The following is a 20,044-nucleotide window of genomic DNA, read 5'->3' on the forward strand; positions in this document are numbered from 1 at the left end:
TTTAGAACTTCGAGTGGCTGCAAACCACTGGACGAGGCAAGGCTCCAGGGCAGAAAAGAAGGCTGGGAGGGGAACTTCTTGCACTCCACAACTCCCTGACAGGAGGGTGGAGCCAGGTGGGGGTAGGGCTCTGCTTCCAGGGAACAAGCGATGGGACAAGAGGGAACAGCCTCATCTTGTGCCAAGAGCTTTGCAAGCTGCCCGGGAATCTCCTGCCATCACGGACACTGTTCTCTGCATTCCAGCTCTGCCTGCCCAGGGAACTGCCCTGGTGGAAGGGATGTCAAGTCCCCGCTTCCAGCTGTACACAGAGCCACAGGAGCATCCCCTGGGACATGCGAGGTCAGCCCAGCTCCTGCAGCAGCATCGGGAATGGTGTGGGCTTGGGCCCTGACATTCCAGACTGACAGGGCTCGGAGCAACCTGGGACAGTGGAAGATGTCCCTGCCCATGGCAGGGGATGGAACAGGATGAGCTTTGAGGTCCCTTCAAAGCCAAACCACTCCATGATTTCATGAAACTTGGAGCAGAGTGGTTTGTCCTTGGAGCAGCTTGCACAGGTACTGTTCCTAAAAGAGAACTTTTAGGAGAGGAACTTTGGACAAGGGCCTAGAATGGCAGGACAAAGGCTTAGATGGGATATTGGGAAGGAATTCCTCTCCCTGTGAGGGTGGGGAGGCCCTGGCCCAGGTTGCCCAGAGAAGCTGTGACTGCCCCATCCCTGGTAGTGTCCAAGGCCAGGCTGGACGGGGCTTGGAGCACCCTGGGATAGCGGAAGTATCCTTGCCCGGGGCGGGGCGTGGCGCTGGATGAGATTTAAGGTCCGTCCCACCCAATGCATCCCCCGCTCCGGGATTTCTCCCCTCACGGCCCGGCGACACGCCCACCATCACGGCGCCTGTCAATCAGCGCAGGGGGCGGGGCCGGGCATGGCGCACGCGCAGACACCGCCCTGCCTCGCTCTTCGTCCCGCCCTCCCCTGCCATTGGCCGGCGTGCGGCCGCCGCAGCCAATCGCGCGCGGGGAGGTGGTGGGGCCCCGCAAGATGGAGGAGTACGCGCGCGAGCCCTGGTGAGGGGAGCGGAGCGGGCCTGGGCCGGGATCGGGATCGGGATCGGGATCGGGATCGGGATCGGGATCGGGATCGGGATCGGGATCGGGATCCGCGAGCGCCGGGAAAGGGCGGGGGAGCGCTGCGGGCGCGCCCGGGGCCGCTCCCCGTCGGAGGGGCGGGGTTGACCTTGGTGGGGCCCCCTGAGGGAAGCGGCGGAGGCCGCTCCGCGGGGCCCGCTCGGGGCCGGGGCAGCCGAACCTCGCCGCTGCCGAGCCCCGCGCGGCCTCCCGGAGCGGCCAGGAGCCGACGGGGCCCTGCGGCTTGCGCCGCTCGTGCGGCTCCGGGGGCGGAGGGCGCTGCAGTGACGGTCCCACGTCGGGCAGTGCTTCGGTCCTTCAGCACCCCTTTATTCGCAGCCCCACCTCTGTCCCTCATGCTCAGCTTCCCTTCCAGCCTTCCCTTATCCTTAGTGCCTCCTTATCCTCAACCCCCTTCGGCCTCAGCCCCCGTCATCGGCCTCCCTATCCTCAATCCCCCCTCATCCTCAGCTGCTCACATTCTCAGTCTCTCCCTCATTCACAGGCTCCTCATTCTCAGCTCCCCTCCTCATCCTCAGTCCTTTCGTCATTCTCAGACTATCCATCCTCAATCCCCCCTCATTCTCAGCTCGCCTTATGTCTCTCCCCGACCTACAGCCCCTCCAGTTCTCAGTCCCCCCTCAGCCACCATCTCAGTCCCCCGCCCTCATTCTTTCCTCTTATCCACAGCCCCCCGATCCTCAGTGCCACCATTTTCAGCACCTCATCTCAGCCTTCCTTCATCTACAGCCCCCTTCACTCTCAGCCTCCCCCACGCCCCACTCAGCCTTCTCTCACCCTTAATTCTTTCTCAGTTCTCTCCCTCATCCTCAGTTTCCTCCATCCTCAGCCTCCCCCACCCCCTCCTCAGCCTTCTCTCACCCTTAATTCATCCTCAAACTCCCCTCAGCCCCCAAGTTCCCCCTCATCCTTGGCCTCCCCAGGCTCCCCTCACCCCCCAGTTGCCCTGCCCCTCTCCTTCCCTATTTCCATAAGCCTAGCCCAGCCCCCTGGCCCTCTCCATGGCAAACTGGCAGTGTCTGAATCCTGTCATGGTTCAGCACTGTCTTTGTAGACCTGCACAAACACATTGGTTGCAAGTCAAAGGTTGTATTTGTAGTAATAAAAGGATTAAATGCAAGCTCAGGTGCAGGGTTACTGAATCCTGGGCAGAGTTCTCTCTCAGCATGGAGAGGGACTTGGGACAAGGGCCTGGAATCACAGAACAAGGGGGAATGGCTTCCCACTGCCAGAGGGCAGGGTTAGATGGGAGGCTGGGAAAAAATTCTTCCCTGTGAGGGTGGGGAGGCCCTGGCCCAGGTTGCCCAGAGAAGCTGTGGCTGCCCTGTGCTTGGAAGTGTCCAAGGCCAGGCTGGATGGGGCTTGGAGCAACCTGGGCTAGTGGAAGGTGTCCCTGCCCATGGCAGGGGGTGAAATGGTCTGAGCTTTAAGGTCCCTTCCAGCCCAAATCGTCCTGAGATTCTGCTTGCCTTTGCAGACAGAGATCTGTGACTGTGCATGAGGCTTTTCCCAGACTTTGCAGGTTGCTCTGCTGACATGTATTAAGTTTCTCCATAAATGCCACCCCTGCCTTTTTACAGCATAAAGTCTGGTCATGAGCAGAGTAAATTGTATTTATTAAAAGATTGCTGTGGGCTCCAGGAAATCCCAGAATTACTGAGACTGGAAAAGACCTCTCAGACCATCAAGTCCAACCTGTGCCCTATCCCCACCTTGTCAACCAGACCAGAGCACTGAGTGCCACATCCAGTCATTCCTTGAACACCTCCAGGGACAGAGATTCCACTGCCTCCCTGGGCAGCCCCTTCCAATGCCTGACAGTCCTTTCTGTGGAGAAATTCCTCCTGATATCCAACCTGACCCTCCCCAGGCACAGCTTGAACCTGTGTCCTTAATGCTGTGCAATAGAGATGTTTCACTGCCAAGCCATGGGGGGCTGCTGGTGTCCTCCATTGTTCTGACCCCTTTGCTGCTGGTCACCCAGTTACCCAGCCCCCAGGAGCTGCTATCCTGGGGTCAGGCGGGTTACCTATGAGCCACTGGCACAGAGAAAAGTGCCCTTTGTTCATTTAAAGTGTGGTGGCCTCTGATTCCAGTAGTTTTCCAGCTGTCAGGAGAACTGCAGGATGCCGTGGGGCTTGGAGGGAGGACTCACCCTTCTCTCAGGCATCCAGAGCTGGTTTGTGGCTGCCCCGGAGCCCTGGGAAAAGTGAAGTCTTGCCCTCTGCTCTTTTCATCTCTGAGAAATCTCTGGTGCCATCAGGGACCCGACCTTATCCACATGTCATTTCCCTGCAGCTGGGGCTTCCCTCAGAGTCAGGGAAACAATTAACAGTAATACCGTGCTTGTAGATAAGTGCCAGATTAACAATGGAATAATCTCTTCTCCTCCAATTCTTTATGAGGTCAAGCAGTGCCAGGGCTGGGCGTATTTTGTGTCAGCTTTGAGGGAGTTTGGAGGAGCTGACACACAGGCTGGCTGTGCTGGGATCAAAGAGGTTTTCTCATTTAAAAGCTGCTCAGAAAATCTTGGAGAGTAGTTTAAAAGGAAAATTAGGAAGCCCAAAGGTAACAGCTAATGAGGTTAAAGAGGGAAGCATTCTGTGATTGGGGTCTCATTAAGAGGCTTCGGGAAAAAGCAGCCATGATTTGTAGATTGGAATTCCTTGACTTTGTGCATAAGGGAAGCCCGCTTTACATAATCCATTTAAGTTTCCAAAAAGCCTTTTAACAAGATCACTCTTTGAGAATTAACAAAGGGAGAGAATTGGGATGAGATGTGTTATTCATAACAGGGGAGATCAAAATCTGCACAGGAGATGTGAGAGCAAAACAACAAAAAATCCCTGAGAAGAAAGACTTGAGTTGCTTTTCATCTTGGCATCTCAGACAAGAGTGTGCCTGGAACCTTTACCTGGTGCAGGAAAGAGCAGAAGGAAAATAAACTGTTGAATTATTGAATGCAGTCAGGGCTGACGGGGTTGTAATGAGGTAGGACGAGACCATGTGCAGGCAGGGCAGACAAACAGGAGGTGATGAAGGATAAAATACACTGCCTTGCTTCCTGAGGCCATGTGGGTTTGGGAGCTGGATGTGGCTGTCACTGGGGACACTCAGTGGTGACACTTGGGTGGGCTCCTGGTGCCTTGGGAACAACCCATGGATCCAAGGTACAAAAGCGAAGGCAGCACTGAGTGTGACCTGTGCACACAGGAGTTCCCTTGGGAAGGGGGCAGGGCTGGCTGTGCAGGAGGAGATTTGGAAGTAGGTCATGAACGTGAGGAGCCGGGGAGAACATGCAGGAGGAGGGACTGCAAATTAGAGATACTTTGTTCAGGAACAAAACACTTTGTGGCAAAGCCTGCAGCACAGTGAGGGAGGTTTGTCACCCCTCGCTAGAGGAGGTCTGTAAGGTGGGGAGGTGGCAGGTCAGGGATGGTGTCCTCATGTGCAGGAGCTGGAAGCTGTAGGGGGTCCTCAGGACCAGGAACATGACATTCCAAGTGAAATAGGAAATACTCATTGATGTTCCTACCTGACATAAACACCGAGCTTGCCGTGGTGCTCAGATTTGTGACCTTCATGCTATTTTAGGCTGATTTTTGCATTTTCTGGTTGTTGGCAGTGCAGGAGTTAAATTACCTGAGTGCTTGGCTGGAAGATCTCAATACAAGATGAAAGAAACCAAACAGCTTTGGTTTTTTTTGCTCTGAAATTACCCACAGTGACAGCAGAAGTTAATGGCATCTTAAAGCTCACCTAGTTTAGGAGTTTGGTTTAGGGTTGCAAGGCTCCAGTTCTTGGCAGAGGTTCTGAACGCCAAATGAAGGCTCCCCTGGCAGGTGCTGACAGCCTGTGCTGCAGGAAGGTGCTTCTGTGCAGGGTTTTCCTGGCTGCTCTGTGATGTTGGAGCAGGAATTGTGGCTGCTAGTCCTCTGAAGGGATCTCTGTTTTGTTTGGGTGGACTTCAAAGATCCAGAGTGCACGAGGAAAAACCTTTCCAGCGCAGCAAAGGTAACTTTGAAGTCTCACTTAAATAAGCAGAACTAATGAAAAGAGCGAATGATTCAAGAAAATGTGTCTTGTGCCAACTGGGAGCAGAGTCTCATGGAATTTGCTACCTCAGTTCTCTGTAGGTCAAGAGAAGAATGAGATCAGGGAATTTAAAGCTATTTACAGTATGTAAGTAGGGCAGAGCTGGAATTCTGCAGGAGTTTTCCATGATGGAAGTATGTCTCTGCCTTGTGTGAGGAGTTCAGGCATTTCTGTATAATTGCTACTTCCCACTCCAGGGAAGTGGGCCAGGAGACTCTGGCAAAGGTTGAGTTTGTTTTGCTGTAATATTCTTGTTTTCTTTGTTGCTGCCTGCTCAGTGAGCTGGATGTGAAACAGAAAAGCCACCAGGCTCTATCTTCACCCCAGTTACACCAGTGCTGAAGTGCTGGATCCATCCCAGTCACTTACACGGTTTAACATGATGGGATTTAATATTTTCATCTCTATTTTTCTTTCCAGTCCCTGGAGGATAGTGGATGACTGCGGAGGGGCCTTCACCATGGGGGCCATAGGAGGGGGCATTTTCCAGGCTATCAAAGGCTTCCGAAATTCCCCAGTGGTGAGTAAAATGCTCTGAAGGTGCATGGACTGCACTCTTGCCTCCACTGTCCTTCCCCAGGGAGCGTGGCAGTGAAGGGCAAGGAGAAGAAATCCCTGTGCAGGGCGCAGGGCTGATTAAAGACCTGTACATCGTTAATCCAGACCATGAGAATCTGTCCTGGCTCAAGATCTGTGGGGTCCTTCATTTTTTGGGATAAAATTGCTGCTTCCCCGTTTGCTCTGGTGGCCACAATGGGATACTGGTAGCTTGTTCCTCCCTAAGTGATGAACATTTCCCTTGGGATGGGGAAGTGCAGCAGGAAACATCCACCTTGGCTGATCTCCTGCTTGTGGTTCTGTCTGCATGGAGGGACATGAGGCCTGGGCTCTCCTTCCTTTCCTGGCCTCTTCCTTTCTTTTGAAACATGGAATGACTCAATGAAAGAGTCTTTTTCTCCTTCAGATTTATATTAAAAGGTATCGTTTTCTTTAATTAATCTCTTATTTAATCATTGCCCTTTTTATTAACTCAGTTTTTCAGTGCTCAGGTTTGGTTTCAATGCAGGAATGAGTAAACACGGCAGTGAAGGTTTGCTGATGCAAGTTGGTTTTCACTTTCAGGACTTCTGCTGCAAAATTTTGGCTATAAACCCATTGCAGAGATATTTGATAAATTAAGATCTAATTGCTACTTGAACATTTGTTTTAAAATTTCTCTGACTTCATATAAAAGGTGTTTTTGATGTTACTCTGACAATTAGCTGTTGGTTTGAGGTGGGTTTAATAATTAACTTTCCGAACTAGTCAGATCCTGCAGACACTTCACTTGAAAAGGACTGTGTGCTTAATTAGATTCTTAATATTGCTTTGGACTTGCTAAATATACCTATCCTCACTTCTGTGTGATTGTAACAAAAATAAAACTTGGTGGATATTCTTTAAACTGTGTGGGAAAATGTGTAATTGTTCTGTGAGGTCCTGGGTGACATGTTGAGTATTGGACTCTGGAAGGCTCAGCATGACTTCGCTTCTCTTGGCTACAAAGCCTGTATATTCCACCTGCAGGAATGACTGAAGTGGCACAGCTAGTGGGATTGCCCATCAGATAGGAAGAAAAAATGATACATATGAAAAATCACTGCTTATCCTGCTAAAATGTTACTGTAATGCCTCCTTCAGTCACACTGGGCCCCTCAGACTGTGAACCCAAATTGTTTCCTGCCTGGTAACTGTAATTCCCAAATGTACCTGACAGGAATATTGTAAGGGAGTGATAAATAGTGAAATAGGTGTAAAGCACACTTTGTCTCAGCTCCTCGCAAGCTGCTGAGGGGCTCAGAAGGGTGTTGGACCTTTGGCAGGTTTTTGCAATGCAGACTCAGCTTGGCTGTAAGATTTTACTGTTTTATTTTAACTAAATTCTCTTATTTTAGGGTGTCAACCACCGGCTGCGTGGCAGTTTGACAGCCATTAAAACCAGAGCTCCACAACTGGGAGGTAATGAATTTTGGGGTTTTGTTGCACAGAATTGACTGTTGGCAGATAACAGAGTTTGGAAATGTTACATGGTGGAGGTGCACTGACACCTGAGCTGGGTCTCAGCAGGTTTGTTGGCCCAAGCAATGAGTAAATAGAGTTCTGATATATCCAAAATGAGTTTGGTTGGGGAGGAAACAGTCTGTGTTCTTGGAGTGATAAGCCAGCAGTAATAACTGGTCATGAACAGCAGAGCTCCCTGGAGCCTCTTCATGGTGTGCAGGGGGTTAAGATAAAACTAACTCATTACAAGAAGTGATCCAGCTTGGATCAAAAATAGAACTTGGAGGTGTCCCTCATGTGCTGTAGGAGCTCCTGAGGCCCCAGGAGCAGGGTTGGGTGTGGTGTGAGGTGTGACATGACTCTGCATCATTGTCTGTGAGGAAATACATTAAAAAGGGATACATCTGGAAGTTCCCTTAACTAATCTGACTTTGTTAGGATGAAAGTTCCATTATAATCACAGTTTGATAAACTTTCTGTAGTTAATTGTAGATTAGTGAGATGATATATAAAATGGGGGGAGAGGGGGATAATGACAAGTTGGAAATTTTCCTGTACTTATTTTAACCTGTATTTGGTTCTTCATGAGTTAGAATTTACTTCATGTCTGAAAGGGAGCACAGTAATGCCACAGCACCTCTTGTGCAGCACAACTGGCTTCTCTGCTCTCTCCAAAGTGGCTTTGGTTTGATTTGGAACAGGGAGTTTTGCTGTCTGGGGAGGTCTCTTCTCCATGATTGACTGCAGTATGGTCAGGATGAGAGGGAAGGAAGATCCCTGGAATTCCATCACGAGCGGAGCCCTGACTGGAGCCATTTTAGCTGCAAGAAGTAAGAAACTAGGGATATCAGTTGAAAACCTCGTGCTCTCTAAATGTACAGTTCTCATTGTTATAGCAAAGCAACAGTCTGTGGCACCCAAATTGGAATTTGCTGTCTCAGATGCTGAAAAATAATCTGAAGCTTTTCTCCTCTGCTTAGGAAAGTAATAATCAGGCTCCCAAATGTTCCTGGTGTTCCTTGAAGGGAGGGCGGAGGGAGTTGCCCAGTAATTATCCTTTAATGCAGCTTAATGGATGCAAAATTACTGCTCTGAGTCTGCTTTAGGAGAGATCAAGACTGCACGAAGAGGGTGGGCAGGCCCTGGCACAGGGTGCCCAGAGCAGCTGGGGCTGCCCCTGGATCCCTGGCAGTGCCCAAGGCCAGGTTGGATGGGGCTTGGAGCAACCTGGGACAGTGGAAGGTGTCCCTGCCCATGGCAGGGGGTGGAACAAAATGATCTTTAAGGTCTCTTCCAGCCCAAACCATCCTAGGATTCAGTAGATTCTGACATGTAGCAAAGAAATGAAAAGCATTGGTTTGTGCTTTTCATTCCCAGATGGCCCTGTTGCCATGGTCGGATCTGCTGCGATGGGAGGAATTCTCCTGGCCTTGATCGAAGGAGCAGGAATTCTGCTGACAAGATTTGCCTCCACACAGTTCCCAAACGGTAAGGAGCCAGAGGATGTGTCATAAGGATTTGCTTTGCTGATGTGCCCCTGGCAGTCATCTTCTTATCCTAGAGTGAATCTGCACTGCCCTGCCAGCTCCTGAGGCTGTGGAAAGCCAAGGAGGAGCTGCAGGTGCTGATGACACGAGGTTATCACCAGCTGCTTCCTGCTGGGAGACTGGAGGTGGCATGGCTGAGAGCAGGGATGTCCCTGCTGTCCCTGGCTTCTGCCACACACCTGGCACATGGTGGCAGAAAGGTTTTACTCAGGGGTGGGGCACAATGGTTTGAGGGAATGGCAGGCAGCAAGTTGTGGAAAAGAGGGGTGGTTCTGGCAGGCCGTGGTCTGTGTGGGGAACTCTGGGGTAAAAGAGATGATAAAGACCTGGGAGATACAGATACACCGATTTCCAAAAAACGTGGTGGTGATTCTCTTCTAAACTGCTTCAGTATCTGCATCCCTGACTTCTTTCCCAAGTAAAATGCAAGCAGGGCTCTCACTGAGTCAGAAGCTGTTGTGTGAATGCTTCCCGTGGAAAATCCTAAATATCTCTGTCACAGAATCGCAGACTGGTTTGGGGTGGCAGGGACCTCAAAGCCTATCTCATTGTACCTCCTGCCATAGCCAGGAACAGTTTCCACTAGCCCAGGTTGCTCCAAGCCCCATCCAGCCTGACCTTGGAAACTTCCAGGCACGGGGCAGCCACAGCTTCTTTGGGCAAACTGTGCCAGGTCCTCCCCACCCTCACAGGGAAGAATTTCTTCCCAGTATCCCATCTAACCCTGCCCTCTGCCAGTGGGAAGCCATTCCTCCTTGTCCTGTGATTCCAGGCCCCTGTCCCAAGTCCCTCTCCAGCTCTCCTGGAGCCCCTTTAGGCACTGGAAGGGTCTCTAAGGTCTCCCTGGAGCCTTCTGCTCTTCAGGCTTAACACTGGTAGCTTCTCCCAGCATTTCATTGTAGGATAAATGCTCCACCTTATTTTGGGAAGAACACAAACCAGTGAATCCTCTTCTGGGTTTGTTCACCAATATTCTTCATCCAACCTAAACTATGACAATTTCTGTTCTTTAAAGATGCTTTAAAGTTCATCTGCCTTGGAGAAGGTGTATCATCTGTCCATGATGATTAATTCTCTCTGGATTGTCCCACCACAGCTGTGTTGCTCCCTCCAGCAGCAGGCAGTGGATCAGGAAGCTGACTCCACACTTGTTCCGTTTCACTGGTTGCTTTATTGTTGGGCAAGTCACCGTGGTTAAACCTTTCTAGAGGGGCCAAGGTCACCTCAAGGGCACTAACGTGCAAGTTTCCAGCTGCTTTGTGTGACTGGAAAGATTTCCCTCTCCCTGCTCTAGTTCATTTCCGTGCTAGAAAACCTTGTCTAGTGCAAAGTGTCCCTGCCCATGGCAAGGGATGGAACAAGATGAGCTTTAAGGTCCCTTCCAACCCAAATCATTCCACAATTCCATGATTCTGTGAAACTTGGAGAGAAGTGGTTTGTCTTCGGAGCAGCTTGCACAATGTACTTTTCCTAAAAGAGAGCTGAAGAGGGTCTTTGGACAAGGGCCAGGAGTCACAGAACAAGGGGTAATGGCTTCCCACTGCCAGAGGGCAGGGTTAGATGGGATACTGGGAAGGAATTGTTCCCTGTGAGGGTGGGCAGGCCCTGGCACAGGGTGCCCAGAGCAGCTGTGGCTGCCCCTGGATCCCTGGCAGTGCCTGAGGCCAGGTTGGATGGGGCTTGGAGCCACCTGGGATAGTGAAAGGTGTCCCTGCCCATGGCAGGGGGTGGGAATGGGATGAGCTTTAAGGTCCCTTCCAGCCCAAGCCAGTCTGGGATTCTATGCAATTTTTGAAACTTTTTATGAAACCAAAACCATTCCGGGATTTATGATTAATTTTAAGAGGGATTTATATAAACAAACCAGTTGTGAATCCTGTTAATAGGAAGAAACTCTTGTCTTTTGGTATTCATTTGCCTTTTCCCCTGTCCCTGCTCCAGGCCCACAGTTGTCAGAGGATCCATCCCAGCTCCAGCCACCCCCGTTCAGCGACTACCGACAGTACCAGTGATGGTTCCCAGCCACCGCCTCCTCCTCTTCCTCCTCCTTTTCCACTTCCTTCCCTGTTCCTGAGCGGTCCCACCTGGAGGATGCGGAGGGGGTTTGTACTTAACACCAGTGGTTGTCCCTTACACACCATGCCAGGAGGACCTGCAGCATTTCTTAATGTCAAACTGCTCAGGAGAACTTTTAGAAAAGAAAATCTATTTATTCCTGATATATTCCGTTGCTGTAATGTTACACATGTCTGGTAGAATACAAGGAGGTTTGAGACAAGGACCAAAGAGAGTCTTGTCATCCTTTGGACACAGACTGGAGTGAAAGTCTTGGAGTCTCCTCTGGGATGTCGCACCTGCAGTGAACACAGCTGGAAGGTAGCCTCTTCCCTGTTGGATTTAGGTTATGGGGCTGGAGGGGGAAGCATTGCACCTGCTGCCAGCACAGCCTCCTGCTTTTCATCTCGGATCCTGGCCTGAGCAGAGTTACCACATCTGCTCTGCGGTTTTGTCCTTAAACTGCAGCCGTGGAGGCCCCTTCCTTCTTGCCAGCAGTTACAAAATAACATCCAGCAGCGTCTTCTGTTGCAACTCATTAATTAACTCGATGCTATTGTGTGCTGGCAGTTCCTGATACAGTATCCAGAAAGACTTGAGTAATGTTATCTGAGCCAGTCCTGGCTTTTCCTCTGCCCAGGGAGGAGGAAACCAAGTCAGCCGTGTAGTGGAAGCAGAGGATGGAACGAGCAGAAATGCTCACAGTAATGTTGACACGTGGGGGGTAGATTAGAGTTGCGTGAGGTGTGCATGCACGTGTGAGAGCCTGATCATCTCCTGTGTCCTTAGAAGGGACATCTTCCACCCCCCTGCCTCCCAGAATCACCCCAGGACTACCAGGGCTTGTGTCTCATCCCTCAGAGTTACCACTGGTTTGTAATTTTCAAACCCTTACACACAAAAGTGCCTTTTGTGTGTTTGTGTTGTGTGTGTGTGTAAAGGCTCTTCTTGCTTTGCCACTTCCCTGGTTCCTCGGGCAGATTTTGAAGGCAGTTTTCTCTATTTGTGTCACTCGGGTGGTGTCTCTTCTGTTTTCAGGTGAGTGTCTGTGCTCTGAGAGACAATTACACTTGCAGATTCCCTGAGTATCCAAACCTGGGTGTTCAGATCCCTAGTGTTTTCCCAACCTCCAGAGGAGGAGCAGTCGGGTGTTGTTCAGATCCATGTGGAGCTCCAGGGTGCCAGTCCCAGGCCTGGCTGTGCATCATGGAGCTTTGCTGGAACGGGGTGGACACTCATCCATGTCACCTCCTGGAGCACGGGGTGACCTCTGCCAGCAGTGCTGTGTCTGGGAGCAGGCTCAGCCTGGGTGAGAGGTGGGATACAGGATTGGTCAGGCTCTGCCCAGGTGGGATGGGGGATGCAGGACCTGCTGCTGCCTGTGCTGGGGGCTCCCGCCAGCCCCAGCCTGGGGGGTTTCCAAAGCTGGGCCACATCCAAACAGCTCAGCAAAAGGATGCCCCCACCTGTGGGGGAGGACAGGAACAGGTGGCACAGGGGCTGTGGTGGCTCTGCCCACACTGCTCCCTCACCCCTACGTCAGGCAGTGGCCTTCAGCTGCCTGAGCTGGGCTTTGCTGTGCTGGCCTCTGCCCCTCTAAAACCCTGACAGTCACTGTCCCCTGTGCACCAGGAGAAGCCTCTGGCATGGTCCTGCCAGGCTGTGACACCTCTCCTGCCCTGCTGAGCCCCAAGGGAAGTCACAGCCCCGGAGCTGTCACCAGCCAGGGCTGGGTTTCCTGCCCTGTCATCACCACACCACCCCAATTTCCCGTTTATCCCAGCCCAGTCCAGACTCCACCGCAGCTGGAGGGATCCCCCTGCCCCAGGGCGCTCCTGCCCTGCTCCTGGGGGTGCCCAGAGCCCTCTCTCCCCCTTCCCCAAAACCAGACACGGACACAGCGGTGACACTGAACTATTGACCTTTTTATTTCAATCAGCTACAGCAGCTCTACATTCCCTACACCACTGTCCTTCCTCCCTCCTCCTGACAGTGAGGGAGCTGAGGACTGCAGCGGCAGCGCATCATTTTAAAGCTTAGTATTAAATATTAAATATTCTTTCATTTATGTTTACATTACTTTGTCAAGGAAAACAAAACAAAACAGGACAATTAAAACTTTAAATTACATGAGTGTGTGCCCATGCCTGGGGCTGCCCCAGCCAGGCACTGCCATGGGGGATATGCAGAACTCCTGGTGCGTGAGGAGCAGGATGTGCTCGGCTGTGCAGGAGCAGGGAGCTGTTCCCTGTGCTGCCAGAGCAGCAGGTGATCCCGGTGCAGCTAAAACACTGTCTGGAGGAGGCGGGAGTCCCCCTGCAGCCCCAGCGCAGTGCGTGGGGAAGGGGGTGAGGATTTGGTCAACAACTTTGCTGAAGGATTTATCAGTTTCTTATTTTTTTGTTTCTTTAAAAAAAAAAAACCAAGAACCCCAAATGGTTTTGAGTCTTCCTTTGATTTTAGCAAAGACAAGAGTTTAAAAAGCACTTAGGAAGCTTGTACTAAAACCAGGTGCTCTCAGAGGAGAGAGTCGTCTGTGCACCCCCCTTCCAGGCCGTAGCGGAATTCCTGCAGGTTGGACACCCCGTAGAAGTGGACAAAGGCTGCAGCCACCACCAGCACGTGGAAGATCTGATGAGACTGGAACTGCAGGGAAGCAAAAAAGCCTTTAGACAAGACCAAAGAGGACAGGAACACTGTCAACACCTCCTCCTGTTCTTCCTCGCTGCTCCAGGACTGTCCTCTGCCCTCTGCTCCCCGCTCTGTCGCTCCCAGCAGTGATTCCCACCCTGTACTTTGCCCTGCCCATGCCAACACCTGTTCAAGGTCTGCCTGCCAGCATGTGCTGAGGCACAGCAGGACACCCCCAGCCTCCAGCCACTCAGTGTCCCCTCTCCTGACCCCAGAGCTGCCCCCAGACACCCCGTTCACCCCCACACTCACCCAGATGTCGAACTTGCCCGGGAAGAAGCGCTCAGGGATGCGGGCGGCGTAGAGCCCAGCGCCCGTGATGTACATCACGGCCATGAGGAAGAACCAGCCCATCTGCCCCACCGTGGTGGCCTTCACAAAGCCCTCGGCGATGGTGAAGTGCATGGTGGGCACGACGCCGCTCAGCCCCAGCCCCAGGAACACGCCTGTGGCCCAGAGAGGAGGTCAGGGAAAGGAGCTCAGTGTGGAGGGGGAGCTGCTCCTCCCACCAACTCCCCTTGATCCCTCATCCTGTGTTAAGGAAGCAGCTTTTCTTCATTGGATTCATAGAATATCCCGAGCTGGAAAGGACCCATAAGGATCATTGTGTCCAACTCCTGGCCCTGCACAGGAGACCCGCAAACAATCCCACCCTGTGCCTGAAAGCTTTGTCCAAACACTCCTTAAACTTCTCCAATCCTCGTGGCCCTTATCCTTCACAAAACGGGGGATCCACAGCTCCACATCCCAGGCAAAGCACCCCTCTGCTTGCTGGGTGAATCCACCCAGTATTTCTTATGCAGGGCTGCAGCAGCTCCCACTCCTGGCTATGGGAATGGACATTTTGGAAGGTGCCAGCCCTTTGGACTGCACCAGGAACACAGCCACCCCTTCCAGGAAAGCAATTTCTTGGAGCTCCTGAGGAAGGAGCTCAGCAGCAGCTGAAATGTTCAACTCTGGCCTCTGCTGAGTTGGCAGAGAACAAGTGGCACAACAGTGACACTGGCCTGGAGAGGCTCTGGGTGGCACCCAGCTGGATCTTGCTCGTCCTGGGGGCACAGGATGCAGTGGGGAGGAGCCATGGGGATGTGAGTCCTGCCTGTCCCCTGCCCTCATCTGAGGGCTCTCAGGTGGCCTCTGGCTCAGCGTGGTCTCTCCTCACTCATGTAGCCAAGACAGTGCTCCAACAGACATTTGCTTCAGGACCCCTGGGAGCTGGGGAGGGACGTGTCTTCTGGTGTTCAGAGAGGCTGATCGGACCTGCTGTGGGGGTAAATTGGGGTGTGGGGCTGGAGGCAGCCCCCCACTCCACCCCCAGGAAGGCAGGGAGCAGCCAGCGTGTCCCTGGCAGGGAAGAGCTCAGGGATGCCTTCCTCCTGTGCCCTAGCTGCAGGTTCCTGCTGCCACTGCTTCCCAGGGAAGGTGGAAAAGGCACAGCCCCAGCCTGCCCAGGGCTATCCTTAAACTCCAAACCCCAGGCTCTGCTCAGGAGATGAATCCCCAGCACAGCAAGAGAAGGCAGGAGGCCGCTCCCTGCAGTGCTGTGCTGCTCAGGGGGAATGAACCCACCAGATGCCCAGAGTCTTTCCCAAATGGAATCTGCCCAAAGTGCCTCCCAGGACTCGGGGGAGGAGGGAGCTCCTACCTGCTCTAGTCTGCCTGTGCTTGGGCGTGGCAAATCGGTCCCACTGTGCCACGATGATGGCAGAGATACCCAAGACACAGACGATGGAGAGGTAGATGAGTCTTGGCTGTGGGGAGCAGTAGAATGAGTAGTAGAGCCATGGGACGAAGCTCCCCATGATCAGCAGTGCAATTCCTGAATAATCCAACCTGCAGCCAGGATGCAACGACAGAGAGCCACAGGTGAGCCCCAAAATCCACCCTCTCCATATGTGGGAACTCCCCAGCCTGCACCTGAGTGCAGTCACAGGCAGGAGGGGTGTGCTGGGGTCCCATCAGGGCCAGGTGCGACAGGAGGAAGGGCCTGGGCATGTAGGAATGCTGAGGAGGGGCAAGAGGGGGCTGGAGCTCAAACCACCAGGAACAAATCCGTGAGCACGTGGATCTGTGATCCTCCACTCATCTCACCACCAAAACATAGCACTTGCACTTCCCCCACTGCCTTCCCAGGAACACGAGGGCATTCCTGCTGGGTTTGTTCTGGAGACAGGATCCCATGGGGTCTCTGGGGGTTGTGCAAAGGGGATGGGCAAGATTCCCAGCAAGCAGCACCCAAATGAATGCCTTTAATAGCCATGTGGGAGCAGAATGTCACTTGAGAGCCTCACTGCGAAGGCTGATGGGAGCTTGACTCTTGGAGCAGCCCAGGAAGAGGCACAAACCACTGACCAGCCTTCCCACTCTGCTGGGAATCCTGTTTGTATTCCTTCTTTCCATTTGGTTTCAGTCCAAACTGGATCCAAAACAGAGGTTTTCAAAAGCATCCAGTAAACTGGGACCTACCAAACTGGCCATGGCCCCCAGCTGCCCAGTGAGAGCGAGACTCCTCCTCACTTCACTCCTACGAGGGGCACAGAGCCTGTTCCCTTGGGAGCACAGAGCCTGTTCCATTGGGAGCACAGAGCCTGTTCCCTTGGGAGCACAGAGCCTGTTCCATTGGGAGCACAGAGCCTGTTCCCTTGGGAGCCAGGGTCCTGTTCCCTTGGGAGCTGCAGGGCCCCAGGATCTTTATCATGCACCTGACACCCCTGACCTGGCAGATTTAAGGTGCTCAGGCAGAGCCCTCCAGAACCCTGTTGTGGTTCCCCCTCAGTTCCACGCTGGATTGGGTGGATGCTCCCTTCCCCCAAGGATAAAACATTTGGGAATGCAGTGCTTTCCAAGAGGAAGTGCTGCAAGAACCCAAAAACCTCCCAGGAGACCACACAACCACACTCATGCTGACTCACTTCGAAAAAGTCCGTGAGACCTTCTCCGAGTGACAGTAGACAGTGTGGAAAAGCCAGGAGAAGCTGAGGCACAGCACTGCTCCCAGGAAGAACATCCCAAACACCACCTTCTCTTGGAGAGGAGCCATGAAGTACATGTTGGGCCGCAGCATGGTCAGGATCCCGAGGCAGAGGAACAGAACAAAGCCTGCAGGAACACACGGAGCGGGAAGTCAGGGGGACTGTGGGAGAGTTCAGCAGAGCCACGATGAGAAGAGGTCCTGGATGTATCCCAGGGGTGCTCAGTGGCCCACAGTGGGTCCTTGGCTGAGGCCTTTGTTAGTGCAAACGAGCAGGGCTGGGGTCAGGGGAAGGGGCAGGCACAGGGCAAAGAGCTACTGAGCATCCCTGTGTTTCACAGGGTCATGGAATCCCAGACGGGTTTGGGTGGGAAGGGACCTTAAAGCTCACCCATTCCCATCCCCTGCCATGGGCAGGGACGCCTTCCACTGTCCCAGGCTGCTCCAAGCCCCGTTCAACCTGGCCTTGAACACTTCCAGGGATCCAGGGGCAGCCACAGCTGCTCTGGGCACCCTGTTCCAGGGCCTCCGCACCCTCCCAGGGAAGAATTCCTTCCCAATATCCCATCTGACCCTGCCCTCTGGCAGTGGGAAGCCATTACCCCTTGTCCTGTGATTCCCTGCCCTTGTCCAAAGCTTCTCTTCAGCTCTCTTGGAGCCCCTTTAGGCACTGGAAGGGTCTCTAAGTTCTCCCTGAAGTCTTCTCGCCTCCAGGCTAAGTATTCCCAGCATTCCCAGCCTGGCTCCAGAGCAGAAGAGCTCCAGCCCCCAGAGGATCTCTCTGGCCTCCTCCGGACTCATTTCAGAGGAACATCCTCTGAGGCTTCCCTGTTTTGTCCAGGACACATTTCCTCATCCCACTCCTGCAGTGGCTGAGCCCAGCCCTGGTCCCTCTCTCCCAAGGGGCTCCAGGAGCTCCAGGCACTCCATGTCCGATCCTACTGCATGCACAGGATCCACACAGGGAGCCCTGGGCATGGAGAGGACCCAGCAGCGAGCCCGTCCTGACCCTAATGCAGGGTCTGAGCCCCTCCAGCCCCAGAGCTGCCCCTTGCCCCAGTCACCCAGCAGGTGTGTCCAGATGTTGCCCGTCTCGGTGTGTATCCGGAAGATGCTGCGGAAGCAGGCGCGGAAGGAGGGCATGGGCGGCCGGTGCCCGTGCAGAAGGTAATCGTTGTCCTTGAGCCAGTCGGGCAGGACATCGTACGGGATCACGCGCCAGCGCCCCTCCCACACCTGCAACACACCAGGGGATCAGGGCAGCCCAGAGCCCCAAATGCACGGGGAACAGCCCAGCCCTGGGATGCTCCCTGGGGAGAGGAAGTTTGGCTTCTCTGACATGAGGTGTCCTGTGGGACCCTGTGAGCCACCGCCGTCCTGCGCTTTGCTCCCCACAGCCCCCCAAGGAGTGATTCCAGGTCCTCCCAGGGACTGATTCCTGCTCGCCCCAGGGAGTGATTCCAGGGAGTCAGGGGCGATTCATACCCTCAGCTTTAACCCTTCCACACCCACAGTCTGTTCCCTGCGGTAATTCCCGTTTGATCAGGGAAGAAGCACAGCAGCCACAGTGACTGCAGGCACCGGGTGACACCCCTGCGGTGCTCCCGGGCCCCACCCAGGCCCGCAGGAACAGCGGGATTGCTCCCAGATCCTCGCCCACCATGGCTGGGCCAGCCCCCATCCCGGCCAGCCCCATCCTACACCGTTCCCGGGAAACGCTGCTGGGAGCAGAGCTGGAGCCAACTGCGGCCGCGTGGAGCTTTATCTGGACACATCCCATCACCCCGAGCCCTGGGACTGGGGAATCTGCTCCAAAATCAGGACCGGGGCATTGCCGCAGGCTCCAGTACCTTGTACACGAACTCTTCCATCTTCTCCATGGCATGGTGAGCCTGCAGGGGCAGGGTCAGCACCCGCACCACCTCCTCCTCCTCCTCGCGGGCCGCCGGGCACGGCGGGTCCTCGGCCTGCGGGAAGAAGAGCCGGGAAGGAGCCGTTCCAGCCCCCAGGAGAGGAATCATCCCTGCTCTTCTGAAAGCACCTGGGGCTTCATCCCTCCGAGGGGACGGGCAGGACCCGCCGGTCACCCTCGTTTATGCAACACGCTGCTGCTTGACCCACCCGGGGCGGGCTAATCCCAGATTTATCCTGTCGAAAGGCGGGATTACCGCCAGGGATTTTCATCCCTACAACCAAGGCTGGAACGGGAAACCCGAGCCGGCCCAGCCGAGCAAAAGCGGCTCCGAGCTGGGAACGCTCTGGGTCGCGGCACAGCTCCAGCTCTGCCCAGACGGAAAAGGGTTCGGGAAGGAGATTCCCAGCCCTGTGGAAATGCTGGGGCACTGGAAACACCCTGGGAACACCCGGCACAGACACCGCGATCCCGGTGACCCCCGGACTATCCCAGCTCCACGCTTGCTCGGCAGGAGCAGAGTTTGGGGCGGCTCGGAGCAGGGACCGGCCCCAGGAACGACACGGAGCCGTACTCCCCCAGCTATTAATGGGATAACGGGCAGATTCCCGGGATAAGCCGCGGGGGCGGAGCGAGGAGCCTGAGCCGGGCTCTGGATCCCCGGCCGCCCGGGGGTCTCGGAGGGGCTCACGCTGGCCGCGCCGGTGCCTCCTTGGTCCCCCTTCTCCTCTAGGAGCGGCCCCAGCTCGGCGAGCTCCAGATGCGCCCGTTCCCGTTCCCGTTCCCGCTCCCGATCCCGGTCCCGGCCGGCGGCCGCCAGCCCGCTGCCCGCCCCGGCGGGGGCCTTGCGGGACGCCATCGGGGCGGCGGCTCCGTGCGGCTCCGAGGCAGCCGGTGAAGGTCCCTCCGCGTCCTTCTGCCGCCGCGCTGGGGGGGGGAAGAAGCACAGAGTTACTGGAACCGGGGGAACCGGCGGCAGGGCTCTCCCCGGTGGTGTGGAAGCAGCGGCCCCGCCCGTCCCGGGCAGCGCCCGGACCCCCCGCTCCCCCGCCCGTCCCTCACCGGCCGCTACATCCCGCGGGCGGCGGCGGCAGCACCGGAAGCAACGCTGAGGGAACGGGAACGCGCAGCGCCGCTTCCGGCCTCGGGGCCAAGCTCCCGCAGGGCCCCGCCCTGGGAATGGCGCTCTGTGATTGGTCCAGGCCGCTGTCTATCTCTCTCTTCTCCCGCCCCGCCCGCCGCCGCCCGCTGCGATTGGCCGAGCCGCCCGGCTGAAGGGCCGGCGGGAGGCGCTCTGGCCGCCCGGCGCAGCTTTGTGGCCGCGCGCTCAGCTGCCCCCTGCTGGCGCGGCGGGACAGCGGCGGGACCGCCCCTCGGGGCCCCGGGGCTGCGGTGACAGCGGAACCGTCCCCGGGATGATGCCTTCGAGGTGAATTATCTGCCCCGGAACTTTGTGTTTCAAGCATTGGGTAAAGTCACATCACCAAAATAAATATGCATTAGGCAGGCGAAGAATATGCTTTAGATAGGCGGGTTCATGTAAATTTTACTGTAGAAAAGATTTAACTTTTTACCCCTTGG

General features: G+C 54.7%; 2 protein-coding genes across 3 annotated transcripts; one reads left to right on the top strand and one right to left on the bottom strand.

The window, feature by feature from the left end:
- Positions 1-964: 964 nt before the first annotated feature.
- TIMM17A (translocase of inner mitochondrial membrane 17A) lies at positions 965-11,115 on the top strand. The gene is made up of 6 exons (XM_048327963.1): positions 965-1,071; positions 5,668-5,767; positions 7,182-7,245; positions 7,989-8,117; positions 8,665-8,775; positions 10,776-11,115. Exons 1-6 carry the CDS (start codon positions 1,046-1,048, stop codon positions 10,844-10,846), a joined length of 501 nt encoding a protein of 166 aa, XP_048183920.1. The 5' UTR covers positions 965-1,045; the 3' UTR covers positions 10,847-11,115.
- A 1,678-nt stretch (positions 11,116-12,793) lies between these two features.
- ADIPOR1 (adiponectin receptor 1) lies at positions 12,794-19,627 on the bottom strand. 2 transcript variants are annotated; one of them, XM_048327961.1, is made up of 8 exons: positions 19,526-19,624; positions 19,155-19,390; positions 18,402-18,518; positions 17,616-17,787; positions 16,493-16,679; positions 15,226-15,413; positions 13,833-14,026; positions 12,794-13,535 (listed from the first exon to the last, which is right to left on the bottom strand). In XM_048327961.1, the coding sequence occupies exons 2-8, from the start codon at positions 19,320-19,322 to the stop codon at positions 13,407-13,409; spliced, it is 1,155 nt and encodes a 384-aa protein (XP_048183918.1). In that variant the 5' UTR covers positions 19,323-19,390; positions 19,526-19,624; the 3' UTR covers positions 12,794-13,406. The 2 variants fall into 2 exon arrangements, with proteins under 2 accessions (XP_048183918.1, XP_048183919.1); XM_048327962.1 differs by lacking the exons at positions 12,794-13,535; positions 13,833-14,026 and adding an exon at positions 14,037-14,843 and having other exon boundaries at positions 19,526-19,627.
- Between the last annotated feature and the right edge of the window lie 417 nt (positions 19,628-20,044).

This window comes from Corvus hawaiiensis, chromosome 24 (assembly GCF_020740725.1).
Source record: "Corvus hawaiiensis isolate bCorHaw1 chromosome 24, bCorHaw1.pri.cur, whole genome shotgun sequence".
NCBI classification, from domain to species: Eukaryota; Metazoa; Chordata; class Aves; order Passeriformes; family Corvidae; genus Corvus; species Corvus hawaiiensis.

What these genes read in the sequence shown, in the direction of transcription:
- ADIPOR1 (XM_048327961.1), bottom strand. Translation starts at nt 19,322, where the DNA reads ATGGCGTCCCGCAAGGCCCCCGCCGGGGCGGGCAGCGGGCTGGCGGCC. An exon ending in TGGAAGAGTTCGTGTACAAG is followed by an intron (nt 17,788 to 18,401) that starts GTACTGGAGCCT and finishes GGTGTGTTGCAG; the next exon opens with GTGTGGGAGGGGCGCTGGCG. An exon ending in GCACAGGCAGACTAGAGCAG is followed by an intron (nt 14,027 to 15,225) that starts GTAGGAGCTCCC and finishes TCTGGGCCACAG; the next exon opens with GCGTGTTCCTGGGGCTGGGG.
- TIMM17A (XM_048327963.1), top strand. Translation starts at nt 1,046, where the DNA reads ATGGAGGAGTACGCGCGCGAGCCCTG. An exon ending in CAGAGCTCCACAACTGGGAG is followed by an intron (nt 7,246 to 7,988) that starts GTAATGAATTTT and finishes GATTTGGAACAG; the next exon opens with GGAGTTTTGCTGTCTGGGGA. An exon ending in AGCCATTTTAGCTGCAAGAA is followed by an intron (nt 8,118 to 8,664) that starts GTAAGAAACTAG and finishes TTTCATTCCCAG; the next exon opens with ATGGCCCTGTTGCCATGGTC.